Here is a 24,280-nt window from a genome sequence, read left to right as displayed (position 1 = left end):
GGATTAACCAAACTTCCGAATTCTGAAAACAGAGGCCCAAATGTCCTAATTAAAAACCACGAGAACCAAAATCGTAGTTTTGCAAAAATAGGAGGGCCATGCAGTTTAGCCTAACAATTTTTGTTTAACACGAAAAGTACTAGTAGTATACTTTTCAATACATCTTTTATTATTCAACGAATTTCATGTTAATTCTACTTTAAAAAAATGACTAAATTTTTACAATAAAATCAACATGAAGCTTACCAGATGATGAAAAACATAAAAAAATAGGTGAATTAATGAGTTCATGTGAATGAAACTACCGATTATACATACTAGTTCATTTTATCACCGATCCTCATCCCCACCTCCCTAACTAAACAACTCATTACCAAACTGACAATAAGTTGTACAAATGGGGCTTGATCTTGGTTCAGCTCTCTCAATGTAGTTCACGTATTTGTGGATTGTGTTGTAACTTGGGATGGTTGTGATCGCCTTCATAGGTAACAATTAGCATGGAAGGCTCTTCCAAGCACCTCTCAACATGCTTCCTAGCAGGACACCCTCTGGTGCTGCTGCACTTATAGTATCCCCTGAACAAAAAAGAGGAATTAGAGTCAATTCCCTCAAATATAAAAAACATACATTTCACATTCAAATCAAAGGTTAATAAACTAAAAAAAGTTGCACATCAAATGGGTGTTAATGATGACACTTCCAAAATACTAGATATCAATTTCTCAACTCATGTTTTCACTTTTCAGAAACAGAACTACTGAAATGCCATAGGAAAACGTCTGGTAATTATCTACAACAGACCACCACATAGCACTATGAGTACAAGATTTGTTCTAGAGATTATGAGTAACAAGTGAACATTGTGAAAGAAAAATCAGGGACCATTTCAATCACTACGGTAATGTTTTGATCTACCTGAATGTATCCTAAGAAAAATCACTAACTTATGCATGCAATAGCAAATTAGCAACACTTCAAAATGAAACACAAACACCACCACCTATGCACCAAAAAAAATTCAGGCACATCATGATCGGTACATTTACTGGTAGAATGAAATAAGTACAACCAAAAAAGCAAAATAAACTGCACTAGAATCAAAATCAACCAAAGAGTGCAGAAAAATTTCAAAATTAATACAGCATCGTTATACTCGGGTGCCACTTAAATCAGTCAAATATCAGAAAGAACTTGAACATACCTAGGGTGAGGTGATCCCTTGATTGGTTTCTGCCCATACTTCCTCCATGAATAATCATCGGGAGGGATATCCGCAAGTTTGTTGCTGGTAGCAGGCACCTTAACTGATCTTTTCACTCTATGTTTCCTGCAGAGGACGCACAGAATAATTAATGGCATGTCAAAATGAACTTTAATCTTTGAGATAACACTCATTAATCATCAATGGTTAATAGTGTATATGAGACAGTAACACCAGAACACAGAACGAGGGTGAAGTCAAATATGTTGAGGAAGAGACTTTAACCTCTTCTTTGAGCAATGACATCTTGCACTGCTCCCACACTTCACACTACCCTCATCACCTCTGGCAGAACACTTTCTCTTTTGCTGTTGTGAATTCTGATAAGAAGAGTGTGCAGCTCCTAATAAATGGAATGCACTTCCATTTCCATCCATGTTAGCCACGCTTCCATCTATGCTCAAGGAAGAAATGAAAGACCTAGTAGACGACGACATCGATGGTGTGCAGCTAGAGCTGTCAAAATTCAAATTTACGACACTGTTGTTCCTTCGAAACATCATTTCTGCTTGATGTTTCATTTGTTGCTGCTGAAGGAAGTGGTAATGTGTTGCTGAAGTTTGTCGGGTAAGGTTTAGAGGGCTTCTCTCATTGGAGCTCAACTCCAAACTAGGGTTTCCCATCATATAGATTGAATTTCTAACTGTTTGACCCAATCCCTGAACTGAATTCTCAGTAAAAATTGTATGAGGAAACTGCAGACATTTTGAATGATGATCGGTTTTGCAAATTTGGTTGTCCAAGAGAATATTTTCAGAAAAAGGGATTTGAAGTTTTTTGTGCTTCCTTACTCTTGCATGACCCAAACCACTACTTAGGAGTGAAACAACTTTCTTGAACCTCACTATAGCCCCTCCAGTTTCCACCATCAAATTCCTACAATGAACTTCATTCCCTGGCTGAGACATCATACTCAGAACTCTATGACAGCTCTCAACAGCTGCTCTATTAGCTTCTTCAACATCCTCCATATTACCCTCTATCTGGGGTAAAAAAAAAAAGATAAAAGGAACTTAAAAAAATACCCCAACACACAGGGACACAAACCTAAGATAAGAACAGCAGACTCCCTCCAAGAAAATTCTCTTCCTTTTTTTTCTATAAAACACAGTGCACATTTGGACCCATGTGGCAGATTAGGATAAAGAGACCCACATAGAGAGAAACCCAATTTTCACCAAACAATATCTGATTTCTGGTTCAAGTTTCAAAATTTCAGGTCATGAAAGTGTTAATTATTGAAAATAAGCAAAGACCTAGTAGCTGTGAGAATTATTAACTGTGTGTTGGAGTGGCCTTCTAATTCTAATTCTAATATTAGATAAAAGTGAGCAAAGCAAGCAGAGATTTTTGAAACAAATGTGGCTACTCAGCAGAGAAATGACACCCAATTTTTCCAGTGAGAAAAAGTAATAGTAAAAGCCCCAAAGCACGGACCTTGATGGACTTGGTGCTGTCAAACCCTAGATTCTCATTCCATGGATTCGAGATTGAGTGGACTTAAGCTTAGCTTGACAATTCACATAGCCACAAGAATACAGAGCTTCCAACTTTAATTAAATTGTATATTAAATATTAAATTCCTAGTCTCCCCGGCAACAATGAAAAAACTGTTACTAGTATTGCATTTCTAGTTTCAGAGAGAGAAAAAAGAGTAAAAACTAAAAAATTAAAATAAGATAATATTTCGGTCTTTAATTATATAAGATTTTTTTTAATTAATTCATCTTTATTAAAAAAATAATTATTATATTAAATTTGTTAATTATTTGTTTTCTAATCACGTATTTATTTTTTAATAATATTTAAAAAGAGAATAATTAAGTAAAATTACAAAAAAGTTTTTTTAAAAAAATTATAATTAATGACGAAAGGAATATATTGAGCAGAGAGATGAACTAGGAGAGTGTGAGTGTAAGAAAGTGGAGTTTAAATAAGCAAAGAGCCACTGAGCCAAGACCAAGGCGAGAAGCAGCAGAGTAATGAAACTGTCGTGTCTGTCACAGATTTGATGGAGGGGTCCACTGACACGAAGACATTTGATCTAATTTTTTCCCCCAATGGCCAATCATTTCAACTTTATTAATCGATCTTTTTTTTTTTTACTTCATTTATGATGAAAGATAGTAACATTTTTGCATTAGTATGCATTAAAAGGTTTATAGTATTAATTTTCCTTTAGATAATAGTAGTATTAGTGTATTACTACTAAAATATTAACAAAAATTATTTAGTATTTTATATTTATTTTAAATATTTTTTAGCATCTAAACATATACTATTTTTGGCTTATCATAGTTTTCTCTGTTTTCATTTTATTTTTTATTTTTTTTACTGTTTCTTTCATTGTTCTATAATTTAGTTGTTTTTCCATGTTATTAATTAAGAAATAAAAGTTACAAATTCATAAAAATCATCGAGTGGATAATAGGAGTTATACGTTTATGAAAAAATTATTTCTAAATAATAAGATAGTTTTTAGAAAATAGTAAAATAAGCTCTACATTGTTTTTTTAGTTATTGCTCTAGAACAGGTACTAAGGGAGATGGTGGGTACTTAATGACATTCTAATATTTAAATATTCTAGCTTAGAGATTAATATATTATGATTTAAATCATAACATGCACAATGCTGCTTTTATACGGTTGTTTTATCTTAGTCGGGTTAATTACGAAATGAATAGAATTATAAAAAATCTATCGCAATAGGTGGGTTAATTACAAATATTATGATTTCTTACATAATTAAAAAAATATGTTAAAATCGTATTTTAAGATATGATTTTAACTTTTAATAATAATAAAAAATTAAAAAACTGATATCGTATGTACATATATAATTTCAATATAATAATTTTTTATAAAGCAAAATCATGCTCTGTGATTTTTTTTTTCAGTAAAATCGTACTTTAAAATATAATTTATTTATTTTCGTAATTTTTTAAAAATATACTTATGTTAATTTTCTTTAAAAAAAAACTACATGGTGCAGTAGTCATCTTAGTCTAAACTTGTGTCACTACATACACCTTTTTTGGACTAGTATCAGGCTTTTAATAAAGGAGTCAATCACCTAGCCTAATCTATAAAAAGGATCATATACTTGCACTTTGATTACAGCTCTTGACATTCTAAATTTGTACCCCGATACTGGTAGATAATTAGTTTAATTAGTTTACATTTAAACTCACCTATTTCCCTCGTAAGTCAGTATATAATAGTATAATACTAAGGATATTCCCTGTTCAATAAAATTCACAATACTTATATTCAATATATTTTCCATAATATTTTTATACATAAATAAATATTCAGCAAATGCTTTTAGAATATAAACATGTATTTATTGATTGTCGAATCGTCGCGTTTTCTTTAGGTCCTAGTATGCTAATGACAAAGTTTTGAATCCAAAGTTATCTCCATTGGACTTTTTGACCAAAAGGGAATGTTTTTTAGAATTTATTAAATGAGGATAATTTTTTAATTAATTCTTAAATGGGTTAAATCGTATGGATTCTTACTACTTTAATATAAAAATTATAAATTATTTGTGGCGTATGCTTTTTTATTTTTTAATAAATTTTATGACTTTTGTAATTTTTTTATTTTTTAAAAGAATAAATTAAAGTTGCACAATTTTAAATGATTTTAAAGTCGTGTCTTATTCTACTACTTCTAACTTATTTATGTAAACTAATAATTTTGTATGACCTTGATAGTATTATTAATTAATTTTATTTAATAAAAATATTTTAATATTAATGAGAAAATAATTTACTAATAGAAATACTTTTTAAAATAAAAATAACATAATATATTAATATAAACTTAACAATATAAATTAACCACGGCCATAAAATTAAAAATGATAAACAATATTAGACGTTAGTTTGCTTATAAAGATAATTATTATGATTATATCTTAGTTTTATATAATAAATATTTTTTAAGACTTATTTAATATTGATCGGTCCATCTTATGAAAACGATTAATGATTGGTATTTTTTATGTATTTTATCGTTATGACATAAAATTTAAAGATTTTTTTTACATATTTTTTTAATTTTCATTGTAAATAATAATTCATAATATTGAAAACAGAAATATAGAACGTAAATAAGTTGCAAATAATAATTCATAATTAAAAACAGAAATATAGAAAATAAATAAGTTAGAAGGAGTAGGAAGAGAAGAGACGTGACTTTAAAGGATTTTTCGTCTTTAGTTTGTTCAGTTAAAAAAATAAAATATATTTACAAAAATTGTGACATTAACTACGACTTCATACAGAAAGTTTACAACTTTTTATCCATAGGATTTATACTCATTTGGAAATTAATTAAATTTTTAAAAAAAATGCCCCTTCTTGGTGAAAAGGCCTATCTGCCTTTTCATATCTGTGGTTCAGTTAGAATTTCTTTAAAAAAAATCGTAGTAAAAATGCTATCATCAAGAATCTATTCCTTTGCTATTAGAGATGTAGAAAATTAATTGACTATATAAATAAACCCATAATACTTCTTGTAATTTTACTTTTACTCGTTCTAATACACTTCTAGTTTGAGTACAATATTCTTCTCTTTTTCCTCCTCTGTGATTATGTTTCCTAACATTTGCAAAGTACAGCAAGAGAACCTGCAAATTTCAGAATGGGGACTATTCTTCAATGAGTCAGATTTCTCATACATGCAGAATTCATCATTTCCAAGTCACGGGTCACTCGTGAGACTGAACCGAACTGTGATACGCGAAATGAAATAATTCCAAACTTCACCACCACCCTCTTGAAAATCCTTCACATCCGAAAAACAAAACAAAACAACAGACAATCTTCATATTCTGCGTTGTAGTTTCTTGTTGCGAACTTGTTGTCACAACGTGCACTAACACGTTGTCAAAAGCCAAAAATGCCAAACAATAGTCAATAATGCTAATTTTCTTGCTTACTTGAACCATTCGCAATTTTCAATTAATAATAATAATCACAATTATGCGTAGACAACAGCCGCTAGTTAGTTGTAAACTTGTCATGTTGCTGCTCAGTGGGACCCTAACACACTCCAGTTCCCCACGGGATTTCATGGACTCGCTGGCATCGTTGATTATGAACTAAACGACACCCAAAACACGAAACGCTTCCTTTATTTTCCTTTTTTTTTTTTTTTATAGCACAACATCTAAACGACACCCTTGATTCCACCACACAAAGTACACAACTTTCTCCTGAATCTTCTTCTTCTTCTTCTCCTTCGTCTTCCATTACCGGATCTATAGTTTCATCAATTTAGATCCATTTACCCTTAAACTTTCCAAGTTTCGGATTTGAATTTGAATCTCTCTACATGCGATGACGTCAACGTCTTCTTCAGCGCCTCATTACAGTTCTCTCCCCTCGCCCTCATCATCTAACTCCACTGCCTCCTATTTCGTCACACGCCCCGCGACAACCACGCGCTCTTCTTTCGCCACGCGCCGACCATGGGAAGAGGTGTTCGCGCTCTTCTCATTCACGCGCCCTTACTCGATCGGCGAAGCGACGATGCGCGTGAGGCGCAACCTCGATCACTTCCGCGTGAACTACTTCATGATCGTGCTGTTCGTTTTGTTCCTGAGCCTCCTCTGGCACCCGGTCTCGATCATCGTGTACTTGGTGGCGCTCGTGGTGTGGTTCTTCCTCTACTTCTTCCGCGACGAGCCCTTGGTGGTGTTGGGCACTGCGGTGGATGATAGGGCGGTGGCGACGGTTCTTGCGGCGGCGACCGTCGTGGGATTGGTGCTCACCGGCGTGTGGGTGAACGTGGTGGGTTCGGTGATCATTGGGATTGTGCTGGTGGTGTTGCACGCTTCGTTTAGGAGCACGGAGGATTTGTACGTGGATGAGCACGATGGAGGGTTGCTTTCGTTCGTTGGGGGTACCCCTACGAAAGGAACGGGAGGGTACACACTTATATAATAGATCTCATTCATTTGCTATACTTTTTTTTTTCCTTCGTCATGGTGTTAGTACAAAGTTATTTCTCTCAGAAGCAAAGATAAATCTTTGTTGGTACAAAGTTATTTCTCTCACAAGCAAAGATAAATCTTCGTATCGTAAGCGCACCAAGATGAATATTTCCTTCGTATCTAGTTCATACTTAGTGGTCAATCAAGATTTGAATACTGTTACATTACTATAACGTTACATTTATTTTATGGAAATGTTAGTATACCATGGTTTTTTTTAAGCATTTGGGTACCGGGGAAGAGAATAAGTGTTCATGCATTCTTAACGGGACAAGTGGGGAAAAAAAAGGTTACGTTATTTATTCTGCCTTTTCGTGTATACAACTTTTTTTTCACAATATGTTTTGCTGGGATGGGGTTTTGGTTTGTAAATTTTTTGGATTAATTGAAGGGTTTCAATTGTGTAGTTAGAGTTCCAATTACGGTGTATCGTTTGCTATTTTGATTTTGATATGCTCTTGCTTTGTAATATTTGATTTATATTAAAGGCTACGTGCATTTCATTTTGCAAATAGTCTCCCGTTCTTTACTAAGATATTCATTTTCAGTTAACATCCGAATTTAATTTTGTACTTCTATTCAACCTCTTAAAAGTTATTCTAAGCGTTTATCCTGTCTAACATCTCGATGGCATATAGCTAGGTATATCGTCAATGATTCAATACTATTTGAGTATTGATAATAGGTTCATTTTGAATATGATGTTAGCATGCCTTTTTATCTTTTTTAGAGTAAAATAGTAGGAAGGGTTGCTACTTGCTAGACCATCAATGATTCAATGTTAGGCTGTGAGAAAGATTTCATGTCTGTGTTTGCTCGTTCTGCAAACGCGTTAAATGGTAGTTACCCGTCTAGTGGATGTTTTCTTGCTTTGGCAAAATCACGCTATACAAAAAGGTCCTTAATGATAGATTATACGCTGTCGGAAATGGATAAAGTTTAAAGGGAATTTCTAAGAAATCCCATTAATAATAGATGCATCATGCATCTTTCAACGACTAAAAAAGGTTTACTAGGATAATTGTTTGCAGGGTGCTCCAAGTTGTGGCCAATGTTGGGTTCCTAATGGCATTATTTTGAGTTTGCTTTAGAGGGAAAGCGTGTGCCTTTTGGAGTTGTGATTTGTTGATTATTATGACTCGCATGTGTTGTTCTCCGGGAAAGCCTAGTATTTTCAGTCCCCATGTGAGTGTGAGTGGAGTCTTGAAAAGGGAAAACAATTGAATAACGGCAAAACAGAACCACGGAACGCCAATTCTTTCCGGAAGTCTCTAGTGATCCCTAAGGAGTTTTTGGAGCATGTTAATCTTGATATCTCGAATATCTTGATTCTTGGATATTTAGATAGAAAAATGACTGTGAGAAATGAATCATAACCTTATAATGAACCATAACCATAATTTTTTTAATACTATGTCTACTAGCTAGACCACAAAAGTTTGATAATCATTGTCATTGTGTTATCTAATGATTAGTTCATGACAAATTATACTTATAATAATATATTCTTTAATATATATTCAATGATCATATATTTTTTTGTGTCAACCAAACATGTTCATATTTCAAACAAACAAAAAAAATAACATGTTCATATTTTTTAGGAGAAGAGATTAACATATACTAATATACTAAAAATATACTAAGAGTGACTCTTTTATTTTTCGTTCTTATTATTTATTTTCTTGAAATATAATTGATAATATTATTGATTTATTATAACCATTAAATTTTAAGAAAAGGAATATTGAGTAATTATAACTCTGGAAGTAAATTGATCTATTTTTTTAAACATAATCTTTTTGAGAATGTAATTATCATATAAACAATATTATACCTTGAAGTAAATATCTCCTAATGTCAAACTATTGTGAACGAGATCATGGTCCTTCCCCATGCTTGATAGTGCTTAAACCTGCTTTATGCAATTAAAAAAGTAAACTTATAAAGCGTTTAATTTGAATAAAAATAAAGTGAATGAAAATATGTGAGAAATATAATTAACTGTTGAAGTTTTTAATTTAAGTGAAATATAAAAAAGTATTAATACATAATAATACAATTACATATTTTTAAAAATAAAAAAATATGAAAATAAAATAATCATTATTAAATAATAATATTACATTTTGAAAAATAAAAAATAATGCAACAATGCCTTTACTATCAATAATAATAATTAATAAACTGTATTATTAGATTGGAATAGAAAAAAATTGATTTTGAAAAAAAAATATCAAATAAATTGTTTTAGTTAAGAAATGTAGTTTTTTTTTATTGATTTAATAAGACCTATTAAAATTTAAAATTCAAATTCAATTAAGATTATTTAAATTTAAGTAAAAATATTTTTCTAAAATAAAATACTTTAAAGTCACATGACTCATTAAACAAAATACTCACAATAATACTTATATTTTATAATATATGAATGAATAGGCTTCAAGGGAAAAAAATATGTTCTTTACAGTTTTTTTTTTGTTAGAACATATTTTCATAAACTAGAAATCTACAATAACCTCAAGTAAAAGTAGTATTTAATGTGCCTGATAATCATTACTTTGATCTCAAACGCCAACAAATCAGAATCTTGTGGTATTATCCAATGCTAATGCATTCGGAGTAACCTTACTTTAAGCACTTTAATTTCTTCAAAATAAAGTGCCCGGAGGCATGAGCAGGTCAGTTAAGACCGGTAGTATATATAATTAGATTACTGGTTTTTATAATAATTGTTAATCGACAATATAAAAATCTTTACACAGTACAAACAAATTAATCTCTTTTTAAAAACTTATTTACTATAAAAAGTTTATTCTGCTCTGGTGGAAAGTGGGAAGTTTCGGGTCATTGTTTGCATTTTCTGGCTATTGGAAAACAAACAAATAGAATAAGGGGTAAAAAACAAAGAATCGTCTTGATTCAAATGTCAAATTTTCAACAAATGGCCTCTTCTAACCAGGAGGCATGGTGGCCCGTAGCTTCTTATATCTAAGTCACATGTGAACTCCAAAGTATTGGAATATGCGAATTTAATAAATAAAAAAGATGGTCATGAAAAATCAGGATGTAATGAGCATTACAGCGACTACCAGATGAGAAATTCTTTATAATTTATTTGGCCTATCTTATCCTATCCAGTATCCTTCACGGTGGTGATGGTAAGTGACTATGCTATGAAGAAGATTTTCAAGGTGCATTAAAAGTATGAAAGGGGAAGCAAGATCAAGTGTGTGGAACCTTCCGACCATAAGCCAGGACCATGACAAAATCCTTTGCTGAGGACCCAATAGTTGCTGGAATTCTCTGTGGCGTGGACGCCATATCCAGCCACAACTCAACCAAGTTATATAGCTGCAATGTAGGGAGCACTGGTTGTCCCATACATTTAATCTCAACCTACAAAATCAGTTAACTCAAGAATGAGGAAATATATAAACTGGCAAAATCTGCACACAAAAAAAATAATAATGATGAAAAGAGTAATGTAATTCAACTTGCAAGGTTATTGGTATAAAATACTCTATCTGGTCTCAGATACAAACAAACAAAAAAATTTAATTCATACTAGTTAAGAAATGAGTCAATAAATCTATCATACATGATGATTTATGATTGGATGACAATGTAAAATTGTTTTATAATGTTAGTGCATGGTCTATTTTCTCTTAAAAAAAACTTCATTACTGAAACTGCCCTTCATTAGAACTTAATATCAATTGGAAACAATCCCAATTAAATTAAGGAAATTTTGGATATGCTTTCATTAAATAGGGTAAAATTATATTTTGGACTAGCATACATGCTTTTTTCTTCTTATATTCAAGACAGGAGAGAGTACAAGTTAGTGCAGTGCAGTTAAAGTTTGCAACAAATGGGTATTGCTTATTATATCATCGAACCATGCAAGTATGAAAAAAGCTTCAGGACAATCAAATTGTTGATGCTTGGTATATCAGACAACAATAGCTTGGCCCGCACAGATAGACAAGAGTTTAAACAAAAGATATGCTTCAGAGAAAAGAAGAACAAGACAATAAAATCTTTCAGTTCCAGTTGATTTTTTTGGATGTATTACTAAAGGAGAGAATTACCTCTGTTTCACTGGTCAAATCCAGTTTCTTCATTAGATATTTTTGGATGAACGAAACTGATATGCTACCATCCCTGTGGCAAACAGAAAAATACATTATATCATTTTCTAGTTCAGTTAGATTTCTACATCTTAAGAAGCTTTAGCAGCATAGATAGAGTAGAAATAGTTTCTTAAGCATGTTTTTGTCATGATAAAAACATATTTAATTATAAAATCAATATATCTCATATACATATCCTTATTCAAAGCCTGAAGTTTGATTTACACTAATGCCCTCATGTCCACGACCAACACAATTGATATATAATGCAAAAAATCGTAAATTTCTTTATTAGGTAATTTTGGGTAAATGTAATGACTATAAGAATACTTTATATACTGACAGTGGAAAAGAGGAATAATATCTTCTTTTTTAAAGGTTTGTACTTGGCAGAGTTTATATGAAATTTGAAATATAGATGGATAATCTACACACAAATAGATGTTTATACTTTAAGCATTTGCTGATTACTATAAGTTAATAAGATGTCAAAAAAATATATTCCTTCATAAGAATTTCATAATGCTGAATCATAATTTAATGGAAGGTCAAAATGATAGACTTTTTATTTCTCTCATTCAATATGTTGCCTGAAAGTTAGGAGATAAGCTAAACTAAGATAAATATTAATGAATATTTGTATAGAAATTCACATATATAGTAGTCAGTGTCAATAAACTAACATGAGCTATACATTGCTCCAAGAATGGCATTCCTCTGTTAAAAGCATGCAATAAATCAAAACTAAAGTACTAAACAGTGTCAATAAAGGCATAGGGAGCCCATAGGAACTTACTTTATTCTCAAATAACTTGCAGGAATTTGAGGCAAGGGAGCATCTCCTTCCCTGAAACATTAGTTTAATATTAGTACTTAGAAAGATATCCAAAAAAGGATGTGTAGAACATCTTTAATATGCAGAGGATTTCACATTATTAGTTATTTAGTATCAAAGATTTGATATCTCACTGGTTTTCAGAAGCCACTAAGGAGAACCAAATTGGACCAGTCCTTGAGAGTCTATTGCTGGCAGAATCCAGCACAGCTTGGGGTGATATGCCAGATTCTCCAGAAGCAGTCTCCTTTTTCTTGCGTATTCTGCGCAATTTATTTGGTTTTGCTGTATCTGAAGAGACAGGATAAGGGCTACTCTTTTCATCTTCAATTTTTGCCTTACGTTTATTTTCCTTATTTTTGGTTTTCTGAACTTGAGAATCACTCTCATTTACTTGATTGGTTTCTAATTTAGCATCAGACCCTTGCACATTATTCGACTTGAAAGATTTACTCCTACTTGCAACCTCTACTAAGAAATTCAAAGGTTTCCAAAGATCCAATTTTGCATCCCATGGTTCGGCACCATTCTCTGATCCTTTATTTGGTATGGATTGACTACCCTCACAAGGAGAGATACTCTGCACCAGGAAAATAAACTTGAGCATAATAATGAGTAAACTAATGCTAATATAATCCAGGAAATCAAATGAAGTTAATGAACCATCATCAAGAATTAAAAAAAAAAAAAGATAGAAAAATATACTACAGGCTCAAAGAGACGAGTCGTGTCCTACTACCTGTCCAGAATTCTGAGCAAACTTATATGAAGTGTCAGGCGAACTTGAACTATCAGGACGATCTTCCAGCAAATCTTCCTCTTTTTTAATGGGCTTTTCAATGGAAAAACTAGTGGATCGCAGACCACTAGCCTTTCTTGTAGGTTTTGTTCTTCTTCCCGTCATAGCTGCTTGTGTAGATACCCTTGGAGTGCTGACCACCAAAGATGAAAGAGATCTCTCCTTTCTCCTAGCCGGTAATGGTACTGAGGTGACAACTTCAGGTGCCTTCACCTTTCTCCCCTTTAAGGGGAAAACTTTGGCCCTTACATCTTGCAAACTGTGGTCTGGCCTGGTAATCAGAAACCAAAATCAGTAACATAGCATGCAACAATTCTAAAGAGAATATCAATATCATCAGCTATGCGGTTTTGTTTGATTATATTTTTTTGAAAAAAAAGTTTCATGTGTGCTTCATTATCAAAGTCCATGTATATGGAATGGTACTGTAGGTAATTCATTAAAAAAAAAAAACTCACCACTTTATTGGTGTCAATTATCTCAGTCATTTCATCAATTAATTGTACAAGAATCACTTTTTTACCCAATTCCTTCTAACTTTGTTTCCAACTATAACTTAAAATTAAAATTTATTAAATGCCACCAGCTGAGAGTAAAAGATAATTGTAAAAACTTTCAATTTTCTGTTACTTCGATTTTTTATTTCGCTTGAATTAAACACTGTACATTTATAACGCTATATATTATTAGACATATAAGGAAAAGTATTTAAAATAAATTAACAGCATTACTATATGTAAATCATCAACTAAATTATTGAAAGATGTCAAACTGAGAACATTTTATTATTTCGCTGTATACTATAGTTCACATTAATGTATTAAGCAGGCAACTTTCTCACGAGAGGAGTAACAGATTGATATAACATCGTATTGATAGCACCATCAAAGCATGAACATTTCTCATTCTTGCAGACCTCGCAACAGCATAATACCACCTAAGAAGAAGATCAGGTAACAGTATGGTCTAAGGCAGCTATTTCTTTTTTTTTTCCTAAGCCACAACGGTGTTTCAACAGATTTTGAAAGATCAACAGTACTCAACAGGTTTATAGCACATGTCTCAACTCATCAACAACATTATTCATTTTCAAAAAGAAAGCTTCCATTTTGTAAAGCTGTATCTCCATTTTAGCAACCTTGTAAGTTGTAACAATAATTAAGGTGTGGCTTGCAAAAGATAGACTCTTATTGCGTAGCATACCACGTTAAAGCAAAACACCTTTCATGCATATTCAACAACTTAAAGTATAAGTAACAGAGAGGCATTTAATTTATTTTTCTTTTTTAAAGGAAGAAGTACAAGAGTATATATATAATATAAGGGTAACTAGGACATCGATCAAAGGCAGGGAGGAACTGACCTCAGTTTCTCGAGCGGAACACAACCCAAATCAATGTTGCATATTGGACAACATTCTATCTCCTCATCCGTAATTTTATCATAAATGCACTTCCTGCAAACTGAATATAATCCAGAAAAAAAAAATTATATATCTATTAGTTTAGTTGGCACACAACACGCCTTGTACTAAAAAATTAAAGTGCATGCAAAGATAACAAATTAGACCAGCAATTAACTTTAGGACACATAACAAACAACAAGAGAACAATTATTATTCCACAAATGCAAGAGCCAGCACAGTAGTAATAATAATATGCACGCCAATTTGTGTTGTGCAATGTGCATGCAGCAAGACGAGGATTGAAGCTGTGTTTTACTAAATGAATGAACAGTGGTGGGTGTAGTCAAAAGTTCAAACACCTTTTCCACAAGTGCACAACAATACAGAACCGCTGAATACGCGGCCAATCAAAACAACAATGTTTCTGACCAGCATTCACGTCCTCACTCCTCGACGGGTATAGTCAGAGAGAGAAGAACCAAAAAGAAAATAGAATTATTATTTTAAAAAAAAAAAAAACAAAACTTTTATCAGACACGTCAAATTACGAAATACCCATATCTGTCTCCGGTTACGCAAAGTCCAGATGCTCCCCCAAATAGTGAAGGAAAGAAGCGAAAGGAGAAAAATTTGAGAAATTTCACACGGGAGAAAGAAAGAGGAGGGGCTCACACGTGTGAAGACATTCGGATATGGTTGTGGCTTCCCTGAACAACTTGTTGCAGAGTGGGCAAGTCATGCATGCTACAATTGTGTTCCTTCGCACTTTGACCACCTGATTCGACATGCTGCTTCTCCTTCCCTCCTCGCTCGCACTCACTCCCTGCTGCTGCATGCTATGCTATGCTATCACCGAGCCGGCACCTCCCGAATTTACGTCCATTTCGACGCAATCAGGCTCTGCATTAAGAATACGAACGCGCAGTGTGAGAAGGAAAAGGAAGAAGCTAGCGAGCGTGGAGAATGGATTGAGGTGTTGGTAATGGTAGCGATCGGTGGAGATGGATGAAAAAAGGAAATGGGTCGGTGAGATTCGTGAGGATTTGACGTGGGTTATGGTGGATTTGGCAGAGGAAGTTTCTGTTGTGTTGTGGATGATCTGAATCGAGAGAACCTCTTTCGAGCATGAACCGAAACCGAGTGTTGTGTTTGTGTTTTGTGTTTTGTGTTTCTTTCTTATGTCTTTCTTTATATTTTTTACCTTGAATTTTCATTTTTGTTTCTGGGGTGAATTTTATTTTATTATTTGCTTTTGAGAACAATATGGAAAATTCAAAAGGAAATATTTTAAGGACATATGTTCCACACTTCAACCAACGACAGCTAGACGAAAAAAATAAAGGACAGCTAGGGAGGGTTAGAGTGTGATAACGTGCGCCGGGGTCACGATGCGCGCCGTTGGGCGGCGTGTCATGCGGGAGGGTCCGTCCATTATAACGAATGGATAGGTTATGTTGAATTGTTGATGATAGGGCAAGTGCCACTAAAGGAATGTCAAGGTCCTTAACACATGGAGTGGGTTAAAATACAGATGTCTTATCACTATTTTTCTTAGAGGACTCTTTTACTGGCTCAGGAATGTTTTGCTAGGTCTTATTAAAGAATTTAATTAATATGCACTGAATTATTTAGCGTGAAATTGTTTTCATTTAATCATGAATTAATATGTAATTATCACAAGTGCATGAATTATCTAGCGTGAAACTATTTTCATTTAATCAAAAATTTCAAATTCAAATAAGAAATTTGTCATTAGGGATAACAATGATTAATGTATCCAATGGGTACCCACCAAAGTTACTCATGATGAATAAAATAATTACTCATTTATACGAACTAAAATACAAATAATTATCCAAAAATTTCACCGAGTATGAGTACCTTAGGGCCAAACCCTACCCATATCAACAACAGCAAAAATAACAACAACTAAGAGATACATCATGTTCCTTAATCCACAAAACATAAAAAATATTTATAATTTACTAAGATATAAATCACATTTTTAAATTAAAAAAATTACATTCCTTATACAGGTAGATCGTGATCTTTATTTACTTAAAGATATATTATATTCCTTAATTTTTTTAAAAAAATCACATTCCTTATTTATTTATTTCCCAAATCTTCTCTATTGATGTTTTGTGATTCTCATTGTTATGTTATGTAAAAGATCGTTGAATGAAATTTTATTTTTTGTGATGTTTTATGGATATGTTTTTAAAATATTTTAAATGGGATTTTTATTTTATTATTATGGTATTTTATTTTTAATTAATACTTTATTTATCGAGGTTTCATAATTAACTGAAATGTGGGTAATAAGTATGAGTATAATTATGAGTATAGGGTAATAATTATTCAGAAAAAAAAAATATTATAGTATGGACATTTTAGGTACCAAACGAAAAAGAATATGAGTATTAAAGTTAGAGTTTAATAGTTATGTATTCACAAATTATTATTTTATATTGTTAATGTATAACTTTTTTCTTATTAAAGTTATTACTTACACAAGTATGATATCTATTTTTTTTAACTGTAATATGGAGACGTAACCTATTCAAACCTGATTTTATCTGGTTCAAACAAGAATGCCTCAAATGAAAAGATACTTGTGATTTTAAAAAAATAATATGTAATTGATATTGAATGATGGATAATTTTTATAATAATTATTTTAAAGGTAATATTTAAAGTAAACTTTAATTCTTTAGAGTATAAACATTTTTACCAAAAAAGAGTCTAGTATAAATGGTTAAGAATGTATTTAAGTTGTAAACTCATTCTATTCCATGGATAAAAATAATATAATTATTTTTGCAGTTTATATTTCAAAATTAAACTCTTTATAGAATCAAGGCTGTCGTGCACTAAAATTACTTAACTATTTATCCTTTAAGTTTTGTTAGATCTAATAATGTCATTAACATACTATTAATATATTTGAATTATTAAAAAAATCTTATATTCAATTTATTAAAAGATTTAGAGTTAATTACTTTTATTAATAGGGCAAGCTTAAAATTCCACTAAATAATCAGAAGTGGAGTTTAATAAATAATAAAAAGTACTAAAATACATATTTTAAGAAGTGATTTGATGATAATTTTTATTTAAGATTTGAAAGAATGAAGTATCTTCTTCATGCATATTTGCAATCAATTAATATCAACATTTAACAAGTTGTATTCATTAACCAATTGATTAAAATTCAAATCCTAATCTCGGATATGAAATAAATTATTGGAAAAAAATATTTATTTTATATTTTAACGATCTTCATACTAATAGTTAGAAGAAGAAAAAAGTCAACCAATATTAGTATAAAAAGGCTAAAAAAACATACTTGTTGATTTAGTTTAAACTTAAAATGTGTTTAACAAGTAGTTCGTAATTTATTTAATTAGTTTGTGACTAAAACACAAGTGTTTACAAAATGAATTTATTTTATTAACTTAAAACATCTATATTTTATTTGACGTAGTGCCTAATATTACAATTATATAAAAAAAAATTTCTAAAAATAAGAATAGAGTTTATATAATTAAAACAATATATATATAAGCATGTCCTTTTAACAACTAATTTTATTAAATATTTATAATTTATATAGATTAACAACTTTCAACTAATGCTTTCCACTAAAAATTTATTTTTTGATTTTAAATTAGCTTTCAAGTAAATAATTAACTATTTTTACCAAATATAACCTTAACGTTAAGGCATTGCTGCCACAAACACATACATATTGAGAATAGCTTTCATTTGAAAAACGTGAGAGCAAAAAATTATATTGAATAACTTTCATATAGAACATTTATACATGAATGGTGAAATCAAAAGTAATGTATATTTATATTTTGATCTTAACAATTTAAACAAGATTAAATTATTAATATTTTCATTTATTACAGTTTATAAATTTGTTCAATGAGTAATTTTCTCCCTATCTAACAAGTTGTATGACAAAAAAGAAGCACAATTCAAGAGACCTGAACGTTAAATAATGATAGCCGTTTTAGAATTTATATAAACATCACTCCCAAAAAACGAATTTATATACTATTCTCATGCAACTCAATCAGATTACTTGCTTTGCTCGTCATTTGACACACTATTAGAGGTATAAATAAATCATATCATACGTTGATTTTGGTAACGTTGTGATTTTTTTGGTACAGAAATTCTAATATATAAAACCAATTATTTAATTACAACAATTACACCGTTAAGTATTTTTTAAATATATAAAAAGAAATTCTGTTAGTACAAGCCAAATTATAAATTTTTTATACTATCAATTTATTATAGTTTTTAATTTGCAGCCCGGACTGATATTTTATGAGTGAAGATGCTCTGCAGAAGATTAGAGCAATATTATTCATTCGATATAAAAATTTATTATTGAAATGTTGCATCAGTACATTTATGAATATTATAAAAAAAAAATCTAATGTAATTAAATATATAATTTAAAATTAAGATTGACTGATAAAAGTTTTACTGTTCTAATCTAATGCAAGGCAATGGTTTGGTGAGTTGTAACAATTTCACGTAGAAATGTTAAATACGTGTCCGAATGTCATTTGCTTTGCATTGAAGGTTAGTTAGGGGTACATTTATCCTCATCTTCCTAATCCATAAAAGAAGTTTAGGTGGGTGACTTGGAGAGTTCACACCAAACTCCAAAGTCAAAAAGCAAATTCAATTGGCTTTGTCGAAAAATGGGAGTGAGTTACCAGAGGAACATGTGATCTTCGTGTTTATCTTATTTGCAAAAGGGTCCCTCACCCTCTTTTTCTCATTGCTGCATGTTTCTGAGTGTGTCGAGTTCAGACTTATGAGGACCTTGCCCATAAGTTGAGTTGACACTTGAGACCATGCACAATTGAGTATTTGAGACTCGGGCTTTGTGAAAAAAAGAAAAAAAAAAAACTATGCATCTCGAGAATGATCCACGTCAGAGGTTAAGAGAAAGTTTTGGGAGTTTGAAACATGGATTTGTATAATATAAACCATTAGTACCGACAGAATTACTTTAAAATTAACGTTAATTTCAGAAGTTCAGACTTCACATCCACACCTCATCTGTATCCATGCTTCATTGTCTGCTAATATAACATAAATAATGACATGGGAGAAATGCTATGAATAGTTACATCTGTCTCAATTCTTTTCTTCTACTAGTACTTTTTAACAGTGACATTTATTACAGACAAAAAAAGCCAATGTATAATCATTGGATCAAAAGTGGTGGAAAACGGCCCGAAATTCAGAAATTGTCGCGAAAAGATGATAATAATAGTATGATTGCAGTACAGTAATTGATAGCCGCATGCGCATAATCGATTTGATGAAATACCTTACATTAAAAAAGTGTATAGAGAGGATAATGGCAGATAAAATGCAGGTGAAATCGGCTAAATTTCTCTTGAGAGTCAAATAATTCTTGTCACTTGTACTGAAAGGAATCGGCTATTCTAAGATATACAAGATAAAGCAAGTGATCTTAATTATTGATGGAAAAAACTAATGATTAATATTTCAATACACCCATAATTATCATCAATGATTGAAATTACTCATTCGATCATTTACTATAGTGAATTATTCACTCTAAAAGGAATATGAACTAAAAATAAAAAATAAAACTAACAGTGGGTTTTGCAACTAATTATTATAAAAATAATATTCAGTGCATTCATCTTGCCAACCAATAGCCATTTTATCCAAATAGCGAGCTAATTAGTTACAAGATAAAAGCACATTACTGTAGTATTGTTTTGAGGCAATGGTTCGAAATTGCCCACTTTTGACTTAACCTGATATCTCCCGACATGCATGCTTTATGCTTTTCATTTTTCAAGACCCAACAAGGCCTTTGCGTCGAGCATACGATACAATGGATAAAAACAAGGATGCACAAACCATTCCCCCAAAGATCACCACCTAAAATTATATTAAAAAAAATGAATTGAAAATAATCAGGTAAAGCTATATACTCTCTCTATCACTCACTCACACATGACACATACATAACATTCCTTTATCTGACAAAAGTTGGTCAGGATATTTGAAATTCCTTTCTCATATTGTTGCAAGTGATGTGTACATACCCATTTAAACACATGTTCGTGGCCTGGTGCTTTCCATGTATATGGTATGTTCATACCAAATATTGCAGCCACCAATGAATATAAGGACATACAGACAGTCCCGACACTGATGAAGAGCTCTAGCTGTCCCAAAGAATGATAGACATATTGATACATAACCTCATAAAAGTAGTATTTAATTAATGACATCAATCATATCTTTGGTAACAAATGTTTCAAAAATATATTTGTATGAATAGGCATATTGATACATAATCTCATAAGGAGAAAACAACCGCCTTGAAAAGCTTATACCTGAATCAATTGATTTCTGTGATTGTCCAGCTGCATTCACGTGTGACATGTTACAAAGAGTTGTTATGCTATAAGTGGTGTGTTCAAATTCTGTTAAAAAAATTTAAACTTTTACCCCCTATATTTCTGATAGTAAGAGCTTAAAATCTACAAAGCAGTTGTGCCTAAAATTTACCTGTATGTTGATGTAATCTTCTGTGTCATCGATATATTCTCGCAACTGAAATGAGGGCAAGTATCAAAATAGCAATGTTTATCACTTAATTAGTACAAAACAGAAATATACTAGGAAAGATTAAAAGAAAATGCAGTTCATACTGTGGCCAATTTATTTAATGTGCCGTCAATTTGCATGAAATAGGCCTGCAAAGGCAAAGAACAACAGTTGTTCAGTTTAATGCAATTCATTTAACTAATCCGGTAGTATCTGTGGCAAAATTAAAGATGAAAAGTTTTGTAACCTCAAGTAACATTTCGAGCTCCTCAACATCATTCTCCCTTTGAACTGTTGTTCCACTAACTCTGCTTGATTTGTGTCTTTTTGAACCTGTATTTGGAGACCCATAAAGCCAGTATGGAGCATCAGAGCTACTAGTTGGAGAGGATGAAGCATCCAATTTTCTTGATAAGTAAAGATCAGCCATGTCGTCGTCATCATCAAGTAGGCTTTCTAGTTCGTCTCTAATCTACAAGAAAGCTAGTGAAGTAAATGCAAACAGAAAAATATGGATTCTAATATGTTAAAGAAAGGGGAAATCAGTGACAGTTAAGTTAACTACTACTTAAGTAATGAAGACAACAATACCACAGAAGAGATTTTGGAGCACAGTTGTTAATTGTATAGCAAACAACACGTTAAAAAAAAAAGAAAAAAGAAAAAGGGGGAATTCACTTGTGAGAGGGAAGGGAATAAAATTGTGTTAAAAAATCTATTTGCTATTTAAACATACCTTTTGAACTCGAATTGTCAACCTCGTCATTGCACATTTCAATTTTCGCACTCTATCCAAATTACGACTGCTGATCTGGACACAAGTGTCATTCAACCAGAGTGATTGAAAGGGGGAGAAAGTGTCATAATTTTGTCACAACTCATAATAGATAATGGGAAATCAATTATTAATTAACAAACTCAAGGTTTTATGTAACAGATTTTGATATGGATATGTAGGCAATCTAAGTTTTAGAGCAGAAAAAAATAGTAACAGTATTAGGTTTAGTCCATAAGGATTATGTGCTGTCTTTCTGATCAATATATATCTCACTCCAGAACCGCTTTGCTAGCATAAAATGGGGAGAATAGTTTAAAAAAAAATAAAAAGAATTATATATAACCAATTATGAACAAAATTGTTTCATAGCCAAGCTTTTAAGTTGACATATTTTGCTGACAAATGACAATACAATGATATCAAGATAGTTTAAGCTTGTAAAGAATTATCATGCTTAAATGGACAGAGCAGGGGATTGTACAATAATCATTTAAAATGTACAGAAAATTCAAAACTCACAGCTTGTCATATCATGTCCATGCATTTTGCTTCATCATAGAGGAAAAATATATTGATTTGGATTGAAAAAGAGAGATAGGAAGAGAAACTGGGTACAAATATGATGGACAACAGTGTAAATGTATGTCTTAAAGTACTCATAGCCAAGGTTTTAAAAAAGGTCCATAACCGTGACTTTGTCCACAGCATCAAGGTTTTTCAATTGTTGGTGATTGCAATTGTGGCCACATCGGACACATTTGCCCACAATATCAATAAGTGCAACTAAATGGAGATCACAGCCGCAGTTTAAAACCTTGGTAGCCATGTAACAAGTTCTCGTACCAAGGTAAAAAATCTATGGAAAACATTAAAAAAAAAAAAGCAATTCTTATGCAAAAGGCTTTACCTTAGAGATCAGTTCGTCCAAAGCTGGATAAGCAGAAGTCTCTAATTCTCTCGTTCGTGCGTCAAGAAAACTACAAATTGCCTCAAATAAAGCTTCCAAAGCCCGTATCTCAAATGGAAATTCTACCAGCCATAAAAGCCAATTTTCCATTATTGCACAGAAGCAAAAACTAAAGAACACGAAACAGAACAACACTAACACTGTTTGATTAAAGTAATAAATTAAATTAAAATGTTTTCAAAAGGTGCACCATTTTCTTCTCCACCTTCACCATCTTGAGCACAAGCCTCTTCTTTTCCTTGGCCTTGCTCAGCAGCACTTACTTGGGGTAACCGTCGTCGAAGTTCCTCAACAATTGGCACAACGTCATCATCCATTGGGTCTCTTAGTAACACCTGCATTACCAAGCACAAACAACACAACCTGCCAAAACTGAAAACCGATTCCATTTCCACTGCATCACTTGTAAGCTCTCAAAGAACAAACAGTACCATTGGTCCTATTTTGATTCTAAAGGCTTATGGGAGAACTTTATTTCATTTATTTATCTTCTTATTGCTTTTGGAAAAATTTATCCAAATAAGATCATTCAAAATGAGAGACATATCATTATAAATTAAAAATCAATGAATGAACTAATAAAAGAATTTAGTGACAGAGAAGTTATTCTGTCACTAAATACTAGTCACGGATTTTTTAAGAATTCCATACAGATTTTTTTGTCGCTAATTCTGATTTTTCTAGTACTCTATCAACATCAAAGGTACCTCATCTGCAGTGATGATAGCTTTAATGTGCTGCAAAAGGAAGAAATCAACAAGATGTTAAAACAAATTTAATAGGCAAAACAAAACAAATGATGGAAACAAAGTGTTTAATTTGCCTCTAAATTGAGAACAATGACTTTCTCTCTGCCCAAAATGGTGGAAGGATAAGATAAGAGAGGGTCGAGAATCCGAAGATCTCTTGCGTGAATTTGAACCAGGCGCATGATAGCATACTTATCGGCATCCAGAACAGTGCCCTTGCCATAGTGGTCCAGCAGAATCCAACTTCTGGAAACTGCAGTTTTCTTCTTCACTGAAGAGGGTTGAAGCTCAACCACAGAGCTAGCAAGAGCCATCAAGAATGAGGGTTCTGGGGAAGGGGATGAGAAGAAGAAGAGACAGTGATGGTATCATTTGGAACATTATTAAGGAGCAATCAAAGATATCTTTGCATGAATTGATTTGGTGACAGGTTGGTGGGGTTGTGACTGCCAGTAGTAGAGAGGAGGTTAAACATAAAATGGACACAATTTTTTGTTTTTTATTTTTTATCCATAAATATTAATTGTTACTGTTAATTGAATTTTTGACATTTTTTTTTTCTTTAATCATTCAAACTCAGATTATATCTTGATAAGGAACACAATTATGCTTAACACACGTTTAGGTTTGAACTTTAGGAGGAATGAAGGAACAACGTACAACGTTGGAGGTAATTCTTGGTCGCACGTTTTTTCTCTTGAGTTTGCATCCGTCA

General features: G+C 31.9%; 3 protein-coding genes and 1 pseudogene across 7 annotated transcripts; 1 reads left to right on the top strand and 3 right to left on the bottom strand.

Moving 5' to 3' along the window:
* Positions 1-250: 250 nt before the first annotated feature.
* Positions 251-2,932, bottom strand: LOC114406903 (annotated as a pseudogene).
* A 3,681-nt stretch (positions 2,933-6,613) lies between these two features.
* Positions 6,614-7,219, top strand: LOC114405260 (PRA1 family protein F3-like). Its single transcript, XM_028367871.1, has one exon. The coding sequence runs from the start codon at positions 6,614-6,616 to the stop codon at positions 7,217-7,219; it is 606 nt and encodes a 201-aa protein (XP_028223672.1).
* Positions 7,220-10,167: 2,948 nt separating this feature from the next.
* On the bottom strand, positions 10,168-15,630 carry LOC114406902 (E3 ubiquitin protein ligase DRIP2-like). The gene is made up of 7 exons (XM_028369756.1): positions 15,117-15,630; positions 14,403-14,502; positions 12,980-13,310; positions 12,375-12,820; positions 12,202-12,252; positions 11,364-11,436; positions 10,168-10,668 (listed from the first exon to the last, which is right to left on the bottom strand). Exons 1-7 carry the CDS (start codon positions 15,277-15,279, stop codon positions 10,495-10,497), a joined length of 1,338 nt encoding a protein of 445 aa, XP_028225557.1. The 5' UTR covers positions 15,280-15,630; the 3' UTR covers positions 10,168-10,494.
* A 4,333-nt stretch (positions 15,631-19,963) lies between these two features.
* On the bottom strand, positions 19,964-24,054 carry LOC114406901 (magnesium transporter MRS2-I-like). Of its 5 annotated transcripts, XM_028369753.1 has the most exons (11): positions 23,640-24,034; positions 23,524-23,553; positions 23,007-23,151; positions 22,757-22,878; positions 21,808-21,882; positions 21,319-21,543; positions 21,176-21,220; positions 21,033-21,077; positions 20,858-20,887; positions 20,564-20,686; positions 19,964-20,396 (listed from the first exon to the last, which is right to left on the bottom strand). In XM_028369753.1, the coding sequence occupies exons 1-11, from the start codon at positions 23,877-23,879 to the stop codon at positions 20,310-20,312; spliced, it is 1,167 nt and encodes a 388-aa protein (XP_028225554.1). In that variant the 5' UTR covers positions 23,880-24,034; the 3' UTR covers positions 19,964-20,309. The 5 variants fall into 5 exon arrangements, 4 of the variants coding, with proteins under 4 accessions (XP_028225554.1, XP_028225555.1, XP_028225553.1 ...); XM_028369754.1 differs by lacking the exon at positions 19,964-20,396 and having other exon boundaries at positions 20,412-20,686; positions 23,022-23,151; positions 23,640-24,054; XM_028369752.1 differs by lacking the exon at positions 19,964-20,396 and having other exon boundaries at positions 20,414-20,686; positions 23,640-24,035.
* Between the last annotated feature and the right edge of the window lie 226 nt (positions 24,055-24,280).

This window comes from Glycine soja, chromosome 3 (assembly GCF_004193775.1).
Source record: "Glycine soja cultivar W05 chromosome 3, ASM419377v2, whole genome shotgun sequence".
Classification (NCBI taxonomy): Eukaryota; Viridiplantae; Streptophyta; class Magnoliopsida; order Fabales; family Fabaceae; genus Glycine; species Glycine soja.
Note: the sequence above shows the minus strand (reverse complement) of the source record. Positions and strands in the feature narration are given on the sequence as shown.